The sequence below is a fragment of the Babylonia areolata genome, chromosome 31 (assembly GCF_041734735.1).
Source record: "Babylonia areolata isolate BAREFJ2019XMU chromosome 31, ASM4173473v1, whole genome shotgun sequence".
Lineage (NCBI taxonomy): Eukaryota > Metazoa > Mollusca > Gastropoda > Neogastropoda > Buccinidae > Babylonia > Babylonia areolata.
Window position 1 is genome coordinate 22,912,705 of NC_134906.1, and position 18,306 is coordinate 22,931,010.

The 18,306-nt window shown below is 44.4% G+C and overlaps 1 protein-coding gene across 1 annotated transcript in view; it reads left to right on the forward strand.

Annotated features, from left to right (window-relative positions):
- The first annotated feature begins 94 nt into the window (after positions 1-94).
- Positions 95-18,306, forward strand: part of LOC143276050 (monocarboxylate transporter 12-B-like) — a 30,137-nt gene continuing 11,925 nt past the window's right edge. The window contains exons 1-4 of the mRNA XM_076580437.1: positions 95-424; positions 13,845-14,086; positions 15,758-15,917; positions 17,242-17,358. Coding sequence (XP_076436552.1) covers positions 13,883-14,086; positions 15,758-15,917; positions 17,242-17,358 — 481 coding nt within the window. The 5' untranslated portion in view covers positions 95-424; positions 13,845-13,882. The remainder of the gene's footprint in view (positions 425-13,844; positions 14,087-15,757; positions 15,918-17,241; positions 17,359-18,306) is intronic.

The following is an 18,306-nucleotide window of genomic DNA, read 5'->3' on the forward strand; positions in this document are numbered from 1 at the left end:
TGGATCACTCGGCGTTATTGAAGCAGACGACAGCGAGGTGTTGCTGTTGATAACGGATACAAACAATTAATAGTTTTTAGTGAGGACGTGAAATCCAAGTTTCCCCGTGTTGTTACTTGGGGTTAATGCTACCAAAAGATGACCCTAAAACGAGCCCACGAACCACAACATGGAAAACGCAGTACACATTTCATCAACCGAGTACAGAACTAGGTCAGGTGAACATGTACGCGGATGAAACAGGCTGAAGAATTTCATCATGATGATAATGGAGCTGAACACATATACGACCAGTCTCACCTACAATTTGCCTCACTGGCAGAAGAGATCTTGTCATGTGAACAACTTCAGCTGACACACTGCTCGAGAGTATCGCCAGTTACAGACAACCTTGTTCTGTGTTTTTGCAACAGCAGCAGTCAAGGTTAGTGCTTATGTAATAAATGTATCAATGCCCGATCAGGAACGTTTATTAGAATTTGTGTGCAATTCTTTGAAGATGGTACTGGCATGGAGACAGAAAACTGGCTAAAGGACGTCGGGAGAAAAAGGTTTAAGTGTCACGGTAGACTTGACACAGCATGCATTGTAAGACATGTAATGTCAGTTTGTTGTTGTTGTTTTAAAAATACATTTTCACACGAGTATATGCGCGCGCGCACACACACAAACTGACAGATAGGAACACACACACTGACTCTCTCTCTCTCTCTCTCTCTCTCTCACACACACACACACACACACACACACACACACAGATAGGAACACAGACACTGACTCACACACACACACACACACACACACCATGACACACACACACACACGCACACACATACACATGCACGCGTGCGCGCGCACGCACACACACACATTTACCATTGCACTTGTGTCTTATAAACCTTACAGTTTCATGACAATAAAATCTATTCTATTCACACACACACACACACACACACACACAGACTTAATAAGTCAGATGCACACATTGTATATTGCATTTTCCACCCATCTGTTATTGTTGCAGTTGTTTTGGTATGGTTTTGGTTGTCATTTTTCCCCCTCATCTAACTCTAATATCACTTATTCAGTTATTGTGCAAAGGTGCTATAAACACACACACACACACATTTTTCTTCCACAAGGTATATTTTTGCTCTTGTGCTCTCACACACAGATATGTTATGCACTTGTACACTCATGATTATGCACACATGTTCACACACACGCACACACACACACACACACGTTATAACAAAAGAGCTGTGGTTTTAGATGGGTCAGAGTGCTCACACGCACGCTCCCTGATCCTGATTTTTCATTGGGAGGAAGGATTGAGGGGCTGGGGCTGGGGAGGTGGGGCAGAACTCTAATATTAGTTTTTATTTTCATTGATCTATTTTTAGGGAATGTTCTTGCATCTTACTTTTGTATTTTCAAGACTTCCCCCAATTAGTTCTGTTTTGACGGGCGCAAAAGCCGAGTCATTAAACCATTGGACTTTCAATCTGAGGGTCCCGGGTTCGAATCACGGTGACGGCGCCTGGTGGGTAAAGGGTGGAGATTTTTACGATCTCCCAGGTCAACATATGTGTAGACCTGCCAGTGCCTGAACCCCCTTTATGTATATACGCAAGCAGAAGATCAAATACGCATGTTAAAGATCCTGTAATCCATGTCAGCGTTCGGTGGGTTATGGAAACAAGAACACACCCAGCATGCACACCCCCGAAAGCGGAGTATGGCTGCCTACATGGCGGGGTAGAAACGGTCATACACGTAAAAGCCCACTCGCGTGTATACAAGTGAACGTGGGAGTTGCAGCCCACAAATGAAAAAAAAAAAAAAAAAAAAAAGTTCTGTTTGGATTTATAATGTTTTCTGCAGCTGTACGTCTTATGTTGGTGATCAGTTTGTGGTAGGATGCTGTGTAATTTTTTTTTCAAATTGTGAGTTGTAATATGATTCATCTATTGCTTCTGTAAATTAATCTTGGTCGGAAAATCCAAGATGACTGCATTGTGTGAGCTCTTAAGATGAATGATTTGTAATGTGAATCTTAAATTTGTATGCCAGGTTGGATATGAAAATAGCTAAAATTCAAATAAATGAATATTAAGAAGATTAGATAAATGAAAATACATGAAAACAAACACACAAAGCGAAATAGGATAAGCAGAAAATAAGTATACAAATGAACAGAGAACCAGCGATTTTGGTGAGTAGTAATGATGTTGGATTCATGTGCTCATATCCCATCACATGCAATTAGGATCAGCTGTTGAATTTTTCAGCCCCTAAAATTAATTGCTGGCTCCTTAAAAATTGGCTGTTCCACATTTATAATCAGCTGTTTTAAGCTGAGCTGTCGTCACATTTAAAGTTCAATTAAACCCAATACCATTTATAAAGTGCAACAGCACTCAAAGTAACAATTACAGACACACAGACACAGACACACACACACACACACACACATAAAAGAAACAATGTACAACCAATTTCTGTTGACTGAAATTGCCAAATCCCTGTTGAATTATCCAGTAGGAGTGTTTCTGTAATGCGATCTTCCGATAATTATATAATTTTATTAACTTTTTTTTATATTGGTGTTTATGTTGTTAATTGCTGTAACACAGAATGACAGATAGTTACGAATTGTTGGTTCCATTGTTCTAGTTTTCCCCCTTTTTTTTTTTCTTATCCAGCCACAAATCACACACACACACACACACACACACACACACACACACACACACACACACACACACACACATAACACGTCTAATATCACTCAAAGTGAAAGACATTGAATTAAAGAAAGACGCGTGCGTGCACACACACACACACACACACACACACACATGTAGGGTGAGTGAGGGGGTGTGGGGACTTGGTGTGTATGTGTGTGGTGGGGAAGGGGTGGGGGAGTATGTGTTGTGTGTGTGTGTGTGTGTGTGTGTGTGTGTGTGTGTGTGATACATGAACCTTACTTTTGCACACTGACTGTGGGTGGACGGAAGCTGAGAGAAAGATTGAGAGGGAGATTAACTGCAATTAAGTCAGGATACTATGTACATGGAGGGAGATCGAGAGAGTGGCCGAAAAAGAGAGAGGGGGGGGGGGGGGGAGGGAGAGACAGAGAGAGGATGAGAAATAGTACATAGAGAGAGGGAGTGATTGAAAGAGTAGGAAAGAGAGAGAGAGAGGAGGTTACTTAAGGGGTTTTTTGATGCACACTGCAGTTTGCCCTTCTTTCGTACAGCCCTTGCCTTTTGTGGGCTTGCACATGAAATCATCTATAAATGAATAAATGAATGAAGAAACAAATAAATGAATAAATAAATAAATAGATATGTAGCCGAGTACACGAGTGGTGTATAAGTGGACGGCACAAAAGAATTACTAATGATTAATTTACTGTATTTGTGACCCTCCACCAGGGAATGAGTCGCTTTGCACCAGAGGTCGATTTTTAGTTATTGGTATATCATAAATCTGCAATAAATGAGCTTTACAGCAAAAAAAAAAAAAAAGTTTGTAAATTGGATGATTCTGTGAAAAGTTATTGTGATTTGAAGTTCTAAAGTCGCGAAAGTAACGAACTGAGAAATCAAGGCCGAAAAGTTTTGGAACATGTTCATAGCAACCACATACTTCTAAGCGAGATGTGTTCATGAAATTTGGCACACACATACTTTGTGGCAATATCCACAATTGCTCAAAGTTTGAAAGAAATATATTGAGTGCACTTGATTTTATTCAAATAAGAATTTTCTTCTTTTTTTTTTTTTTTTTTTGAAAGAATTGCGACTGAGGGGAAAGTATACTTTTTAATCAGCTCAACATGACTAGAAACCTACCAGTTTTAAGATTAGTTTTGTTGTGGTGTTGTTTGTGGTCCAATTGCTATGAAACTTTTGCATTGTATAGTATGTGTACTAAAATTTATGCCAGATTAAAGGGAAAAAATGGTAAATCATGATGCCGAATTGTGTAATTGTTATGATTCAATGTGCTCACTGGCTTACTGTGCTTGTGATATTACCATAGTCCATGGAACAAGCACAAATAAATAAATAAATAAATAAATAAATATCCACACAACAAAACTGCTCACACAAAAGGTACAAATTCATGTTTATTCAATAATTAATGCTAATAATAATAGATTAAATATCAAACAGTAATTTCAGTTTTGTACATCTACATCACAGCTTTCATTCTTTATTTCATTTCTTTACACAGGACTTTACAAAATGCTTTACTTCTAGTTCCATCTATTTTATCAGAAGATTAAAAAAAGAAAAAAGAATACACTTATATATTTATTTATTTATTTCATAATATAATCAGATAAAGCAGTTTACTGATAATAAAAGTATGAAATAGTGATTATTAATGCTGTATCACCATGAATATCAGTGTGCATATCAGTGTGCATGTGCATGACATGCTGCAATGCATTAAGTTACTTTATGCATAGTGGCATGTCAAGCACCTGCACACTGATATCATTTATGTAAATGTCTATGCAAAACTTTACAGTTCCATACATGTACATCTGTACAAAGTTTGTAAAAAGAAAATAAGTTTGCAGACTTCATGGTAAATTTATACTTTAAATGATAGTACATTAACAGTTGACCACAAAATCACTCACTCATAGATGGGAGTTCACCAGCAGATAATTCTTTAGTTGACAGTGTAGTTAATGTGGTGGTGTTGCCTTTCCTTCTGATGACATGACTTGCCAGTAGTGATCTCAGAATTATTCATTGGTGTACAGGCAGGCATATAAAGTACCATCAATGAAGTACTGGGTTAGAAACTCACAAATGTCGTCTTCTTCACTTAATGGCAAAATGTTTGCAACGCAAGTGTATCTTGTCAGCAAATTTCCAAGTCTCTGTTAAAATCCGTGCTTCCATTCACTGCGACCATGTTTATTAAAGCTAGCATGCTGAATGGCTGGTTTCGTCACGTGGTCTCTCTCGGCCAATAACAGAGGGGGTTTTCCTTCATAGTGACGCATTGTTTACGTAGTGTGTCCTTATTTTGAAAGCGACTATTGGCTCGTAGTTTAAAACTTAGCCAATGAGAAGAACATAGATTGAAAGATACGGACTTGACCTGCAAAAACGATGTATGATTCAACCGGTCAATTCCAAGAGATTAGGGAGGACAAGCTTGTCAAAGTTGATTGATTTTGCGAAGTCATAGGATTTCAGAATGATAGGTTTGGTATTTTAAGCACACTTTAGGCAAAAGAAGACACAATTATGCCTAGATACTTCAATATGAGATAAAAGAAAGCCTAAAGTTTACTATGAAGTCAAAATCTGAAAATCGACAACCTGACCCCCACCAGCCGAAAATCGCCTCAAAGCAGCAAAGTTGGTCAGGGACAAAGCGACTCATTTCGTGATGGAGGGTCACATTTATGAGTGAGTCACTGAAAGGCAGGAGGTACGCTGTAGTGACAAAAATGGCGTCTGCTATTGCTGGTGTGGTAAACAGTCTGTGAAGCCAGCCTAGCGCTTGGCTACAGATAAACAAATGGATGAACAAATAAATGAATGAAGAAAGAAAGAAAGAAAGAAAAGAAACACAATGAAAATAATCACGAAGCATTAATCATGACCTGAGAGAGACTATACACCGCATGGGTCGAGAGACGGTGATAAAAGATTTTATTTCTTTCGTCATGGCATCATTTTATCAGTGTGTGTGGCTTGACTCTTCGCAGACGATGAAGACCGGCCGAGGGAAGGAGCTAAACAACGTCGGATTGTAGGCCATTTGCTGCTGTTAGACTACAGTCAGTCAGTTACAGTTAGTTTCAGAGCCTTCAGTTTTTGACACGTTGAAGTGTGTACAGAGAAGCCCATAGTTTGATGATGGATAGCAACATCAGTGACACTCCGTATGTTGTCACCTTGACGTGATGTTTGTCACAGTGTGTGTGTGTGTGTGTGTGTGTGTGTGTGCGTGCGTGCTTGCATGTTTGCGTGTATGATGAGCGAGCACATGTGCGTGCGTGCGTGCGCTGTGGTCTTCACTGAAGCACCCATGGTTAAGCCATGAGTACAAACACATAACGAGCCAAGTCACACACACACACACACACACACACACACACACTCTCTCTCTCTCTCTCTCTCTCTCTCTCTGTCTGCCTGTCTCTCTGTTTCTCTCTGTCTGTCTGTGTCTCAATTTGTCTCTCTGTCTCTCTGTCTCTGTCTCTGTTTCTCTCTCTCTCTCTCTCTCTCTCTCTCTAACATTCGCCATGTCCGCCACCTTGCACACACACTCTCTCTCTCCCTCTCTCTCACTTACACACACACACACACACACACACACACACACACACACACACTGTTTCGTGCACATGTTATGACACAAGGTATAATCAATATAAATCTAGCTGTTGCGCCGTGTTGTGTAAAAAAAACAAAAAAAAAAAAAAACTACATTGACTTGACGTAGAGACCGCCGCGGCATGATTTCGGGTTGCATACTGTAACCCAAGGGAGATTCCATCCATGCGGATCATCGCGACTGGGCAGGTTGATACACCGCCGATAATTCAGTTTCTTTTCATCATTTGTCCAGCATTGTTCGCGTTCTTAGACTGTTGATTAACTCACTCAGTACGGCCAGTCCTCTCTTCTCCTCTACACAGACCCCTCGGATGTCCAGTGGGTGTCTCAATGATCCAACCTTTAGCTTCCGTCGTCAGAATTGTGGTATTCTTTGTCAACATTCACCTCTTCAGTGTATGAGCCTTCCACTTGTAATATTTTGATGGTGGTAATTGGGGAGAAACGCTGTTGACGTCGTCTCGTTAACCGGAGCTGCTTACGGCACTGGTCTGGGAAGAGATCAAAGTTGAGGGGATAGGGATTCTAATCAGAACTAACTGCGAACTTTCGACGCTGTAAGTAATGTTGGTTTTCTTGTGCTTCTTTCTGATCTCTAAATTGCTGTTTTGTTTTCACACACACACGCACACACACACACACACACACACACACACACCGCACATACACGGCACCACACACACACACACACACACACACACACACACACACACACGTGGCTAAGAAAGCAGTTTTTGAATTTTGTTAGTGTTTCAGGAATGCTGTGGAATATCTGATTCAGTTGCAAAACGCCGCGTGTCTTTTAAAAGTGGTGTGTTGTTATGTAGTAGTAATAGTAGTGTAGGGACTGGCATTTGACTGCCTAGGCCTCACAGCCTTTTTAATGTCCCCTTCAATATCGGTCTCCTTTTATTTGTGGGATACATATATGTTTTCTTTTACACGTACTGTAAATCACTCGTCAAAGTCAATCAATTTTTCTTTTGAATTGATGTTTTTGAACACATTAGTATTTTGTGCAAGTTTAGTGTCGATAGGTAGTGCATTCCATATTTGTGCAATTCTGTTTGCTAATGAAATTTTCCTTATGTTAGTATTACAGTGCTCTTTACAAATTTTCATCATTGAATTTCTTGTACTCTCATAATCTGACATTCTAAAAATAGTATTCACATTGACTTCATTATAGCAATTTAACATTTCTTTTAAATCCCCTCTTAGCCTTCTACCCTTTAATGAATGCAGATTTAAGTATATAAGTCTGATAGCTCGTGGATTTGCATTCTTTTAATAACTTAGTTGCTCTTCTTTGTACCCTTTCTATAGCTATAGATTGTCTCTTGAGGTTGTTGGGTTTTTTTGGTTATTGTTTTTTTGTTGTTTGTTTTTTGTTGTTTTTTGGTGTTTTTTTTAAGCAATTGGCTTAGGGCAGGTCACGACAGGGCAGGTTGCTGCGGGTTCCTGAGTCAACGTGCATTTACCTTAGGATACTTGGATATCATTACCAAATATCTGTATACATGTGGATCAAGTATGATGTTTATATTACTATTGTCACTGTTTGTTGAGTCGTGACGTACACACTCGAGTGCACGGGGAGATATCCGGGAGATATGATTGATTGCTATAAATACATACACGGAATCTACAAGACCACAAATCCCGAACTATCACCTGCAGTAAGTAGAGACAGAAGAGGTACTAGTTTAATGCTAAATAAATCACATTGTGGACTGAAAGTGCGCAGTTCCTTCTTTACTGAGCGAGTCGTTAATAAATGGAACGGTTTGCCAGTGTTGTGACCGCCCCAACAATGTCATCTTTCGAGACTAGGTTAGACGCTCATTGGGCCAACTCCCCCAAGTATTCATGATCCAGTATGCCGTCATTAGGCCACGTATGCTGGTATACTGTATCTAATTGAACGACGAACAGGCCTTCACAGGCGCAAACGTCTGATTCCAGTTCAAGCTCAGGTTCAGGTGTTCAGAATCCTGCCGTTGCATAGAGTGTAAGTCTTCGTGGATTGATTGCTGTTCGCTGAGCATGCAAAACATTTGGCCTGTCTTATGATGTGTGTGTGTGTGTGTGTGTGTGTGTGTGTGTGTGTTATGTCGGATGGAAGCGAGTTTAGCTTCAATGCCTATTTAACCCACTTTAGGAAATACGTGTGCATTAATTTTGCCCTTCAGAATCTTTTGTCCCTTCTTTACTTTGTATAGTTTCTCAAAGCATAGACTGTGCCATTGTGTGTGTGTGTGTGTGAGGGGGGGGTGGGGGTGGGGATATGAGCGTTCAATGAATATGCAATATTTGATTTCAGTGTACCCCCGAAAACGCGAGTATGGCTGCCTACATGGCGGGATAAAAAAATAAAATAAAACAAAAACAAAAAACCCAACAAAAACAAACAAGCAGAAGATCAAATACGCACGTTAAAGATCCTGTAATCCATGTCAGCGTTCGGTGGGTTATGGAAACAAGAACATACCCAGCATGCACACACCCCGAAAACGGAGTATGGCTGCCTACATGGCGGGGTAAAAACGGTCATGCACGTAAAAGCCCACTCGTGTACATACGAGTGAACATGGGAGTTGCAGCCCACGAACGAAGAAGAAGAAGAAATCAGTGTCGATGTGTCTCAAAGTCTGTGTGCTAGCCGACGCGTGACTCAGGATGTAATAATTATGCTTACAACCAAGAATGAATCTCTCTCTCTCTCTCTCTCTCTCTCTCTCTCTCTCTCTCTCTCTCTCTCTCTCTCTCTCTCTCTCTCTCTCTCTGTCAGTTTCTCTCACATCAGTATGCACACATATACACACAGACACACACACTCACACATACCACCTCCCACTCTCTCTCTTTCTCACACACATTCACAGACACACACACACACACACACACACACACACACACACACACACACACACACACACACACACACACTGAAACCCCCGCCCCAGCCCCTCGCATACCCCCCCTCCACCCCCACCCCCCACCCCCCAAACACACACACATTCTTTTCAGCTTCTGCTGCACTTTTCAAGCGATCTTTTTTTTTTCTTTTTTTTCTTTTCTTTTTTTTCTTTTTTTTCCCCCCAAAAAACCAAGTCTTGCTCATGTCAGCGACCTCTGCACACACTTTTCCCCCAACCGCATACACCTACGTGTGTGTGTACTGAATCAGCAAGGGAGTATGAGAGCCAGTACATGTCTGGGTCCGAAAGTAGAACTCAGTGTCTGGGTTTTTTTTGTCTTTTTTTTTCTTCTCTTATCTGTGCGTGCACATCTACTGAACTGGATTGGTACGGGGTTACCCCGAAGTGTCTCTATTCCAGTGTACACATTGGTCTTACAGACAGACCTTGAAGTCCAGGTTTTCACCAGGTATCTTATCACTTGTTTTGTATTGGGCCGGGGTTGTTTTTGGCATTTCTTGAAAACTGAAAGAAGAAGAAGAAGAAAAAAGAAGTTAATGTACGCGAGGTGGTGTGTGTGTGTGTGTGTGTGTGTGTGTGTGTGTGTGTGTGTGTGTGTGTGTGTGTGTGTGTGTGTGTGTGTGTGTGTGTGTGTGTGTGTGTGTGTGTGTGTTGTTAAGTAATACTGCAAAGATGAGCAACGTAGTCGAATCTATCCTGAGGTTTAATTTAATACCAGAAAAAAATACTATCACCATTTATGTTATGTTTCATATAGTTTGTATTCTGTTTCTGATAGTTATGTTATTTTGATTGTTATATGTTTAATTTTTGTGTAAAATACTGTTGCTGTTATATAATATCCTTCATGCCCCAAAAGGGGTGAAAGGATTAAATATGATTCTTGATTCTTGTGTGTGTGGGGGTTGGGGGTGGGGGGAGATGTGTGTGTGTGTGTGTGTGTGTGTGTGTGTGTGTGTGTTTTCTTCCTTTCCTTAGTTTAACGTCTTTTCACTGTTAAGTGACAGAGAGAGTTTGTGTCAGTGCGTGTGTATGGGGGAGGGGGGGGGGGGGGGGGGGATGCGTGCATTGTTAGTGTGTGTGTGTGTGTGTGTGTGTGTGTGTGTGTGTCTGTGTATGAGTGTGCGTGTCCGCGTGCATTCTTTGTGAGAGTGAGAATCGTGCGTTCGTAAATGTGTGTGTGTGTGCACGTATGTTTGTATGTGGATGTGTGCTTGTGTATACATGTGTGTGTGTGTGTGTGCGTGCGTGCGTGCGCGCGCGCGCGCGCGTTTATGAGCCAGACAGACGTACTGACTAGAGACATAGAGAGACTGGTGCGGACATAGTGTTACCAGAGTAAATTAGGTAGCTCTTAGACATCAAAGAACAAAAACATCTGTTGCCTAATGAGTACAAGCGTTGATTGAACTCTCTGAACTCTTAAACCAAGAGTATGGATAACGAGATGACTCTCTCTCTCTGTTTATCTGTCTTTGTCTGTCTGTCTGCCTCTCTCTGTCTTTGCCTCTGTCTCTCTCTCTTTCTCTTTCTCTGTGTTTATCTCTCTCTCTCTCTATCTGTCTGTCTGTCTCTGTCTTTGTGTTTGTCTGCCCGTCTGTCTGTCTCTCTTCGAGCTTTTTTTTTTTTTCCCCCTTTATAATCTTAATAATATGTTGTATTTTATGATTTTGTTGTTGTTGTTGTTTGTTGCTGATTTTCTTTTGATTCTTAGCAATGAGTCCATTTCTCTGTAAACCGCCGTTATTCTTTTGTTCATACATTGCCTCCCCCCCCCCCCCCTCCCCCCTTGCCAAAGGATAGTATTGTCAATGGCAATAAAACAATGTCCGTGTCTCTCTCTCTCTCTCTCTCTCTCTCTCTCTCTCTCTCTCTCTCTCTCTCTCTCTCTCTTCTTCTTCTTCTTCTTCTTCTTCTTCTTCTTCTTCTTTCTACAGCTACGCACATGACATTGCAAACAATGACAGGGGCATATCTGAAGGCAGTTTTTGTGCATTGTTGAAGCGATGTCTGGCTTTTACCACCATCATATTTATTTATTTGTGTAAGCTTATCTATTATTTATTATTTACGCTGCTGGTCAGGCATCTGCTTGGCAGATGTGGTGTAGCGTATATGGATTTGTCCGAACTCAGTGACGCCTCCTTGAGCTACTGAAACTGAAACTGAAACCACCATCAGTAGATGTTGCGACCCATTTTATGACGCGTTTTTTCATCTGTATGCCAAGGGGTTTTTTTACCGCACTTTATTTTGACGGACATAGATTCAGCCGCTACACCAATCTTTTGCCATCTTGTCAGGTCCACAAAAACCGCCTGCGATGACGCGTTCGTTCAGTCCGTGGCAGTCACAGAGACAGACCTGTAGTGCCCTTGAGGTCAAGTTGTTCGTGGCTGTGGTCTTTCACCGTGAAGGGTGGTGTGGTCGAGGCGGTTGGTCCTGTTGTCCTGTGGAGTGGGGGAGTTGGGGGTGGGGGGGTGGGGTGTAATCCTGGCTGGCGGTCCGAGGGGGTGGGATGGGGGAGGGGGGGGGGGCGTCCTCGTTGCGTCCTGCCCGTTGACTTGTCGGGGATGTCCGGGTTTGCGGTCCGAGGGGGGTCCTCGCTGTGTCAGTCCTGGCCGTTGTCGGGTGGGGGGAGTCCTGACTGGCGGTCGGAGGGGGGGTCCTGGCTGTTGTCGAGTGGGAGGAGTCTTGGCTGGCGGTCCGGGGGGGGGGGGGGGGGGGGGGTCCTGGCTGTTGTCGAGTGGGGTCTTGGCTGGCGGTCCGACGGGGGCGGGGGGGGAGGGGTGTTCCTGGCTGTTGTCGAGTGGGAGGAGTCTTGGCTGGCGGTCCGAGAGTTGGGGGGGGGGGGGGGGTCCTGGCTGTTGTTGAGTGGGAGGAGTCTTGGCTGGCGGTCCGAGAGTTGGGGGGGGGGGGGTCCTGGCTGTTGTCGAGTGGGAGGAGTCTTGGCTGGCGGTCCGAGAGTTGGGGGGGGGGGGGGGTCCTGGCTGTTGTCGAGTGGGAGGAGCCTTGGCTGGCGGTCCGAGGGGGGGGGGGGGGGGGTGTCCTGGCTGTTGTCGAGTGGGAGGAGTCTTGGCTGGCGGTCCGAGGTGGGGTCCTGGCTGTTGTCGAGTGGGAGGAGTCTTGGCTGGCGGTCCGAGGGGGGTGGGGGGTGGGGTCCTGGCTGTTGTCGAGTGGGAGGAGTCTTGGCTGGCGGTCCGAGGGGGGGGGGGGCGGGGGGGGAGGGTCCTGGCTGTTGTCGAGTGGGAGGAGTCTTGGCTGGCGGTCCGAGGGGGGGGGGGGGGGGCGTGGGGGAGGGTCCTGGCTGTTGTCGAGTGGGAGGAGTCTTGGCTGGCGGTCCGAGGGGGCGGGGGGGAGGGGGGTCCTGGCTGTTGTTGAGTGGGAGGAGTATTGGTTGGCGGTCCGAGAGGGGGGGGGGGGGGTCCTGGCTGTTGTTGAGTGGGAGGAGTCTTGGCTGGCGGTCCGAAGGGGGGTCCTGGCTGTTGTCGAGAGGGAGGAGTCTTGGCTGGCGGTCCGACCCCCTGGCTGTTGTCGAGTGGGAGGAGTCTTGGCTGGCGGTCCGAGGAGGGGGGGGGGGTGTCCTGGCCGTTGTTGAGTGGGAGGAGTCTTGGCTGGCGGTCCGAGAGTTGGGGGGGGGGGGGGGGTCCTGGCTGTTGTCGAGTGGGAGGAGTCTTGGCTGGCGGTCCGAGGGGGGGTGGGGGGGGTCCTGGCTGTGTTCTGGCCTTTGATGTGTTGGGTAAGTCCGGGTTTGCGGTCCGAGGGTGGTTGGAGGTGGGTGGGGGTGGGGTGGGGCCTCGCTGTGTCCTGGATGTTGTCGGGTGGGGGGGAGTCCTGGCTTGCGGTCCGAGGGTGGTCGTCGCTGTGACCTGGCTGCTGTTCAGGGTGGTGATCCGTTTGTGTTGGTTCCTGGTCGTCCGTCAGTGGCTGGTGTCCCTTTTCCTGTTGACAGATTCAAACAAACAAACACACACTCCGCATGCATGCATACCACCATGCATACCCCCACGCGCACGTACGCTCGCAACAACAACATGCACCCTTAAAAGGTAACTCCTGAGTAAATTATACATCGGTGTGCATGATCACAGCCATACACGTGCAGTGATCATCACAGTTAGGACAGGCATGAAATAGCATACTTTGAAATAGACATATAATAACAATATGCAATTCAACAGTACTTTGAGGTTAAGATGTCATATTCCACACACATACACTCTAAAATAGACATATAATAACAATATGCAATTCAACAGTACTTTGAGGTTAAGATGTCATATTCCACACACATACACTCTAAAATAGACATGTAATAACAATATGCAATTCAACAGTACTTTGAGGTTAAGATGTCATATTCCACACACTTACACTCTTAGCATTTTTTTGTTTGTTTGTTTGTTTTTAATGTGTGACCCATTTTCTCTGTGTGTGTGTGTGTGTGGGGTGTGTGTGTGTGTGTGTGTGTGTGTGTGTGTGTGTGTGTGTGTTTAAAATCTCTTTGTCAAGGAACCAACAGATTGTGAGTGTCAGTTGTCGAGGACCTGACTTCAAACGATGGTAAACAGAGACACCGACGATATATCGCCGTCCGGAGACACGGTCAGCATGACCGAGAACACAGCAGCGACCGACAGGGAGGCAGCGGAACGTGTCGCCCAAGAGCTGCACGAGACGAGGGTGACGAAGCTCGGGCGACGTCACAGCAGTGGTGACGTCAATGATGCGGATGACGTCACCACGCAGCCAGGAATCTCTTTGGTAAGAGATTCTTTCTTCTTCTTCTTGGTTAGGAAGTTTTAGATGCATGCGCGTTTATTCATTGTGGTTCTGACACACACACACACACACACACACACACACACATTCTATTTCTAGAAAACACATACTTTTTGAATGTCAGAGTCTGAAATCGGTTTTTACCAAACTTCTCGGAAAATTCTTTTGAATGTATTTTTGACAATTTCAAGATGTTATCTGCTGTTGCAGAAGGTTTGGTGCATAGTCCAACTGGACATTTGTTATAGTTTTTACAGTTGTTTGATGTTAGCGTTTCCGTCTATATTGTGCCTATGTCTCCCATTTTAATGTTTATTTTTTTCCCCAATGCTCTGTATCTTTCCCCACCACACACACACACACACACACACACACATACACACACACACCATTCTTCACCCTCTGCCCAATACCGTTCCCACCACCACGCCCCGCCCCCCGTCTAATATCACTTAAAGTGGAAGACGTTAAACTGAGGACTACTACACACACATTCTTTCGTGCATTAAGTTAAAAGAGTTTATTCCTATACTTTCCAAAAAACTCCGTTAAGAAAATATTTAACTCTTCAGCTCATCATTCACATACGATTTTTTGTTTTGTTTTTTTGTTGTTGTTTTTTGTTGTTGTTTTTTTGTTGGTTTTTTTGTTAGTTTATCGAAATGTCCAATAGCTCATTACCTGTAGAGCGCGAAGGTAAAGATGAAAATTAATGGTTGGGTGTTGGGGTAGACGTGGCCATTCTCCATATTCCTCTTAACCCTGTGAAGAACCATAAGGGCGCCGACCAGAACTGCTCAACAGATTCCCTCAGGTCTGTCTGTCTGGTTCTGTTTTGTTTTTTTGGGTTATTTGTTTTTTGTTTTGTTTTGTTTTTGTTTTTTTGTTTCTTGTGTTGTTTTTCTCAAGCCTGACTAAGCGCGTTGGGTTACACTGCTGGTCAAGCATCTGCTTGGTACATGTGGTGTATATGGATTTGTCCGAACGCAGCGGACAGGTTTTTAACAGGTTTCCTACCTACCACAGAATGGTATAGTCTATTGTTTATGAGTTCAGCAAGTATTGTTGCAGATTGCTGTGAATCATTCAGAACAATCTTGACTATCACTAGATATTTTGGTGCTCGAATTTGTCCCTCTTTTTTTCTTTTCTTTTTTACACTGGACTGGACAACCAAATGATAAATTATGTAATGGGGCAATTGCACGTAACAAAAAAAAAAGTATTCCAAGTGTTTAGACGTAATATATATATCCTCTCGCTGGAGGATGTTGTTCTCTAGTGGCATAAAGACGTTTGAAAACAAGAGAACGCTGGCCATTAAGGAGAAGCGTGAGCGAAGGAAGCAGGACTCAACTTCTGGAGACGTTTTCCCTTGCTACACCTGTGGGAAGTGCTGCGTATCCAGAATCGGCCTCTTCTCCCGTATGAGGACACACACCGACAGATAAGCCTGCCTGCCTACTCATCCGTCGGTCCGACGGGAGACTCCATATGTATATATAAATTTGTACGGCCTGTTTCCTATAATTATTTTGAATAATTTAGAACGTACTGTATTTAAGAAAGGAAAGCTACATTGTTATGGTCACGTAACAAGATTGATTGATTGATTGATTGATTGAAGTAGCATGGTTTTGGATCTTATGTCAGGATGGGACGGGAGCCAAAGGAGAGGCGGCCGAGGAGGAGGAGGAGGGGGAGGAGAAGGAGGAGGAGGAGGATGTCAAACAAAAGGATGAGTCACTTCTACAGGACCGCGGGTGGGCGTGGTGCGTGTGCTTGGGTTGCTTCCTCGCCCACATGATAACAGGTCTGTTTTTTGTTGTTGTTGATTGTGTGTGTGTGTTTGTGTGTGTGTGTGTTTGTTTGTTGTTGTTTTTTTGTGTATGTGTTTGTGTGAGTGTGTGTGTGTGTGTGTGTGTGTGTGTGTTTGTTTGTTTGTGTGAGTGTGTGTGTGTGTGTGTGTTTGTGTGTGTGTGTGTGTGTGTGTGTGTGTGTGTGTGTTTGTTTGCGTGAGTGAGTGTGCGTGCGTGTGTGTGTGTGTGTGTGTGTGTGTCTTTGTGTGAGTGTGTGTGTGTGTTTCTTTGTGTGAGTGTGTGGTGTGTGTGTGTGTGTGTGTGTGAGAGAGAGAGAGAGAGAGAGAGAGAGAGAGACGGTTATCACGTTATCCCTCATCTTGGTTTATTATAATGATTATCATTTCTACTGTTCCTCATCAATCATCATCATCATCATCATTGTCGTTGTCGTCGTCATACATTGCAACCTTCATCCTCACAAACACCACCAATTTCGCCCGTCATCGTGATGATCACCATCACCATTTCCGCCGCCCTCCTCCTCCTCCTCCTCGTCATCATCATCACCGTCATCATCATCATCAGCTTGTTGCTGCCCCTGGGCAGTATGGTTTGAGCTGTCTGATGGGGTGATGTTCTTGGAGTTCACCTCCAGCTCCTATTCCTCCTCCTCCTCCTCCTCCTCATCATCATCATCATCATCACCGTCATCATCATCACAATCATCATCATCATCAGCTTGTTGCTGCCTCTGGACAGGATGGTTTGAGCTGTCTGACGGAGTGATGTTCCTGGAGTTCACCTACCGCTCCTATTCCTCCTCCTCTTCCTCCTCCTCTTCCTCCTCCTCCTCCTCCTCATCATCATCATGACAATCATCATCATCATCGGCTTGTTGCTGTCCCTGGACAGGAGGGTTTGAGTGGTCTGACGGAGTGATGTTCCTGGAGTTCACCTACCGCTCCTATTCCTCCTCCTCTTCCTCCTCCTCCTCATCATCATCATCATCATGACAATCATCATCATCATCGGCTTGTTGCTGTCCCTGGACAGGAGGGTTTGAGTGGTCTGACGGAGTGATGTTCCTGGAGTTCACCTACCGCTCCTATTCCTCCTCCTCCTCCTCCTCCTCATCATCATCATCACCGTCATCATCATCATCAGCTTGTTGCTGCCCCTGGACAGGAGGGTTTGAGCTGTCTGACAGGGTGGTGTTCCTGGAGTTCACCTCCCGCTCCTCCTCCTCCTCCTCTTTCTCCTCACCCCCCACCCCCTCCTCCTCTTCCTCCTCCTCCTTCTCCTCCTCCTCATCATCTTGTTGCTGTCCCTGGACAGGAGGGTTTGAGCGGTCTGACGGGGTGATGTTCCTGGAGTTCACATCCCGCTTCCAGCAGAGTGCCCAGCTCACCGCTTGGCCCGCCGCCATCTCCTCCGCCGTCCGCCTCACCATGGGTCAGTCCCCTCCTCCTATTCATCCTCCTCCTCTTTCTTTTTTTCTTTTTTTTATAATTATTTTTTTTATTTGTCCTCCTCCTTTTCCCTTTCTTCTTCCTCTGATTCTTCTTCTTCTTCTTCTTCCTCTTCTTCTTCTGCTTCTTCTTCTCTTTCTTTTTCTTATTCTTCCTCTTCCTTCCCCTCTTCTTTCTTTTCCTCTTCTTCACCTTCCCCCTCCTCTTCTTTCTCCTCTTCCTCCTCTTCTTTCTCCTCTTCCTTCTTCCTCTTTCTCCTCTTCCTTCTCCTCTTTCTCCTCTTCTTTCTCCTCTTCCTTCTTCCTCTTTCTCCTCTTCCTTCTCCTCTTTCTCCTCTCCCTTCTTTCTCCTCTTCCTTCTCTTCCTCCTCTTCCTTTTCCTCTTTCTCTTCTTCCTTATCTCTTCCTCCAGTTCCTTTTCTTCTTTCTCCTCTCCCTTCTCTTCCTTCTCCTCTCCCTTCTCTTCTTTCTCCTCTTCCTCCTCTTTTTTCTCCTCTTCCTTCTCCTCTTTCTCCTCTTCCTCCTCTTTTTTCTCCTCTTCCTCCTCCTCTTTCTCCTCTCCCTTCTCTTCTTTATCCTCTTCTTCCTCCTCTTCCTTCTCTTCTTCCTTATCTCTTTCTTCTCTTCCATCTCTTTTTTCTCCTCTTTCTCCTCTTCTTTCTCCTCTTCTCTCTTTCTTCTCTTCTTTCTCCCCTTCCTTCTCTCTTTCTCCTCTTCCTTCTCCTCTTCCTTCTCTCTTTCTCTTCTTCCTTCTCTTCTTCCTTCTCCTCTTCTTTCTCTTCTTTTCCTTCTCCTTTTTCTTTCCCCTCTTCCTTCTCCTCTTTTTCCTCTTCCTTCTCTCCTTTCTCCTCTTCCTTCTCTTCTTTCTCCTCTCCCTTATCCTCCTTCTCCTCTTCTTTCTCTCTTTCTCCATTTCTTTTTTCTCGTTCTCC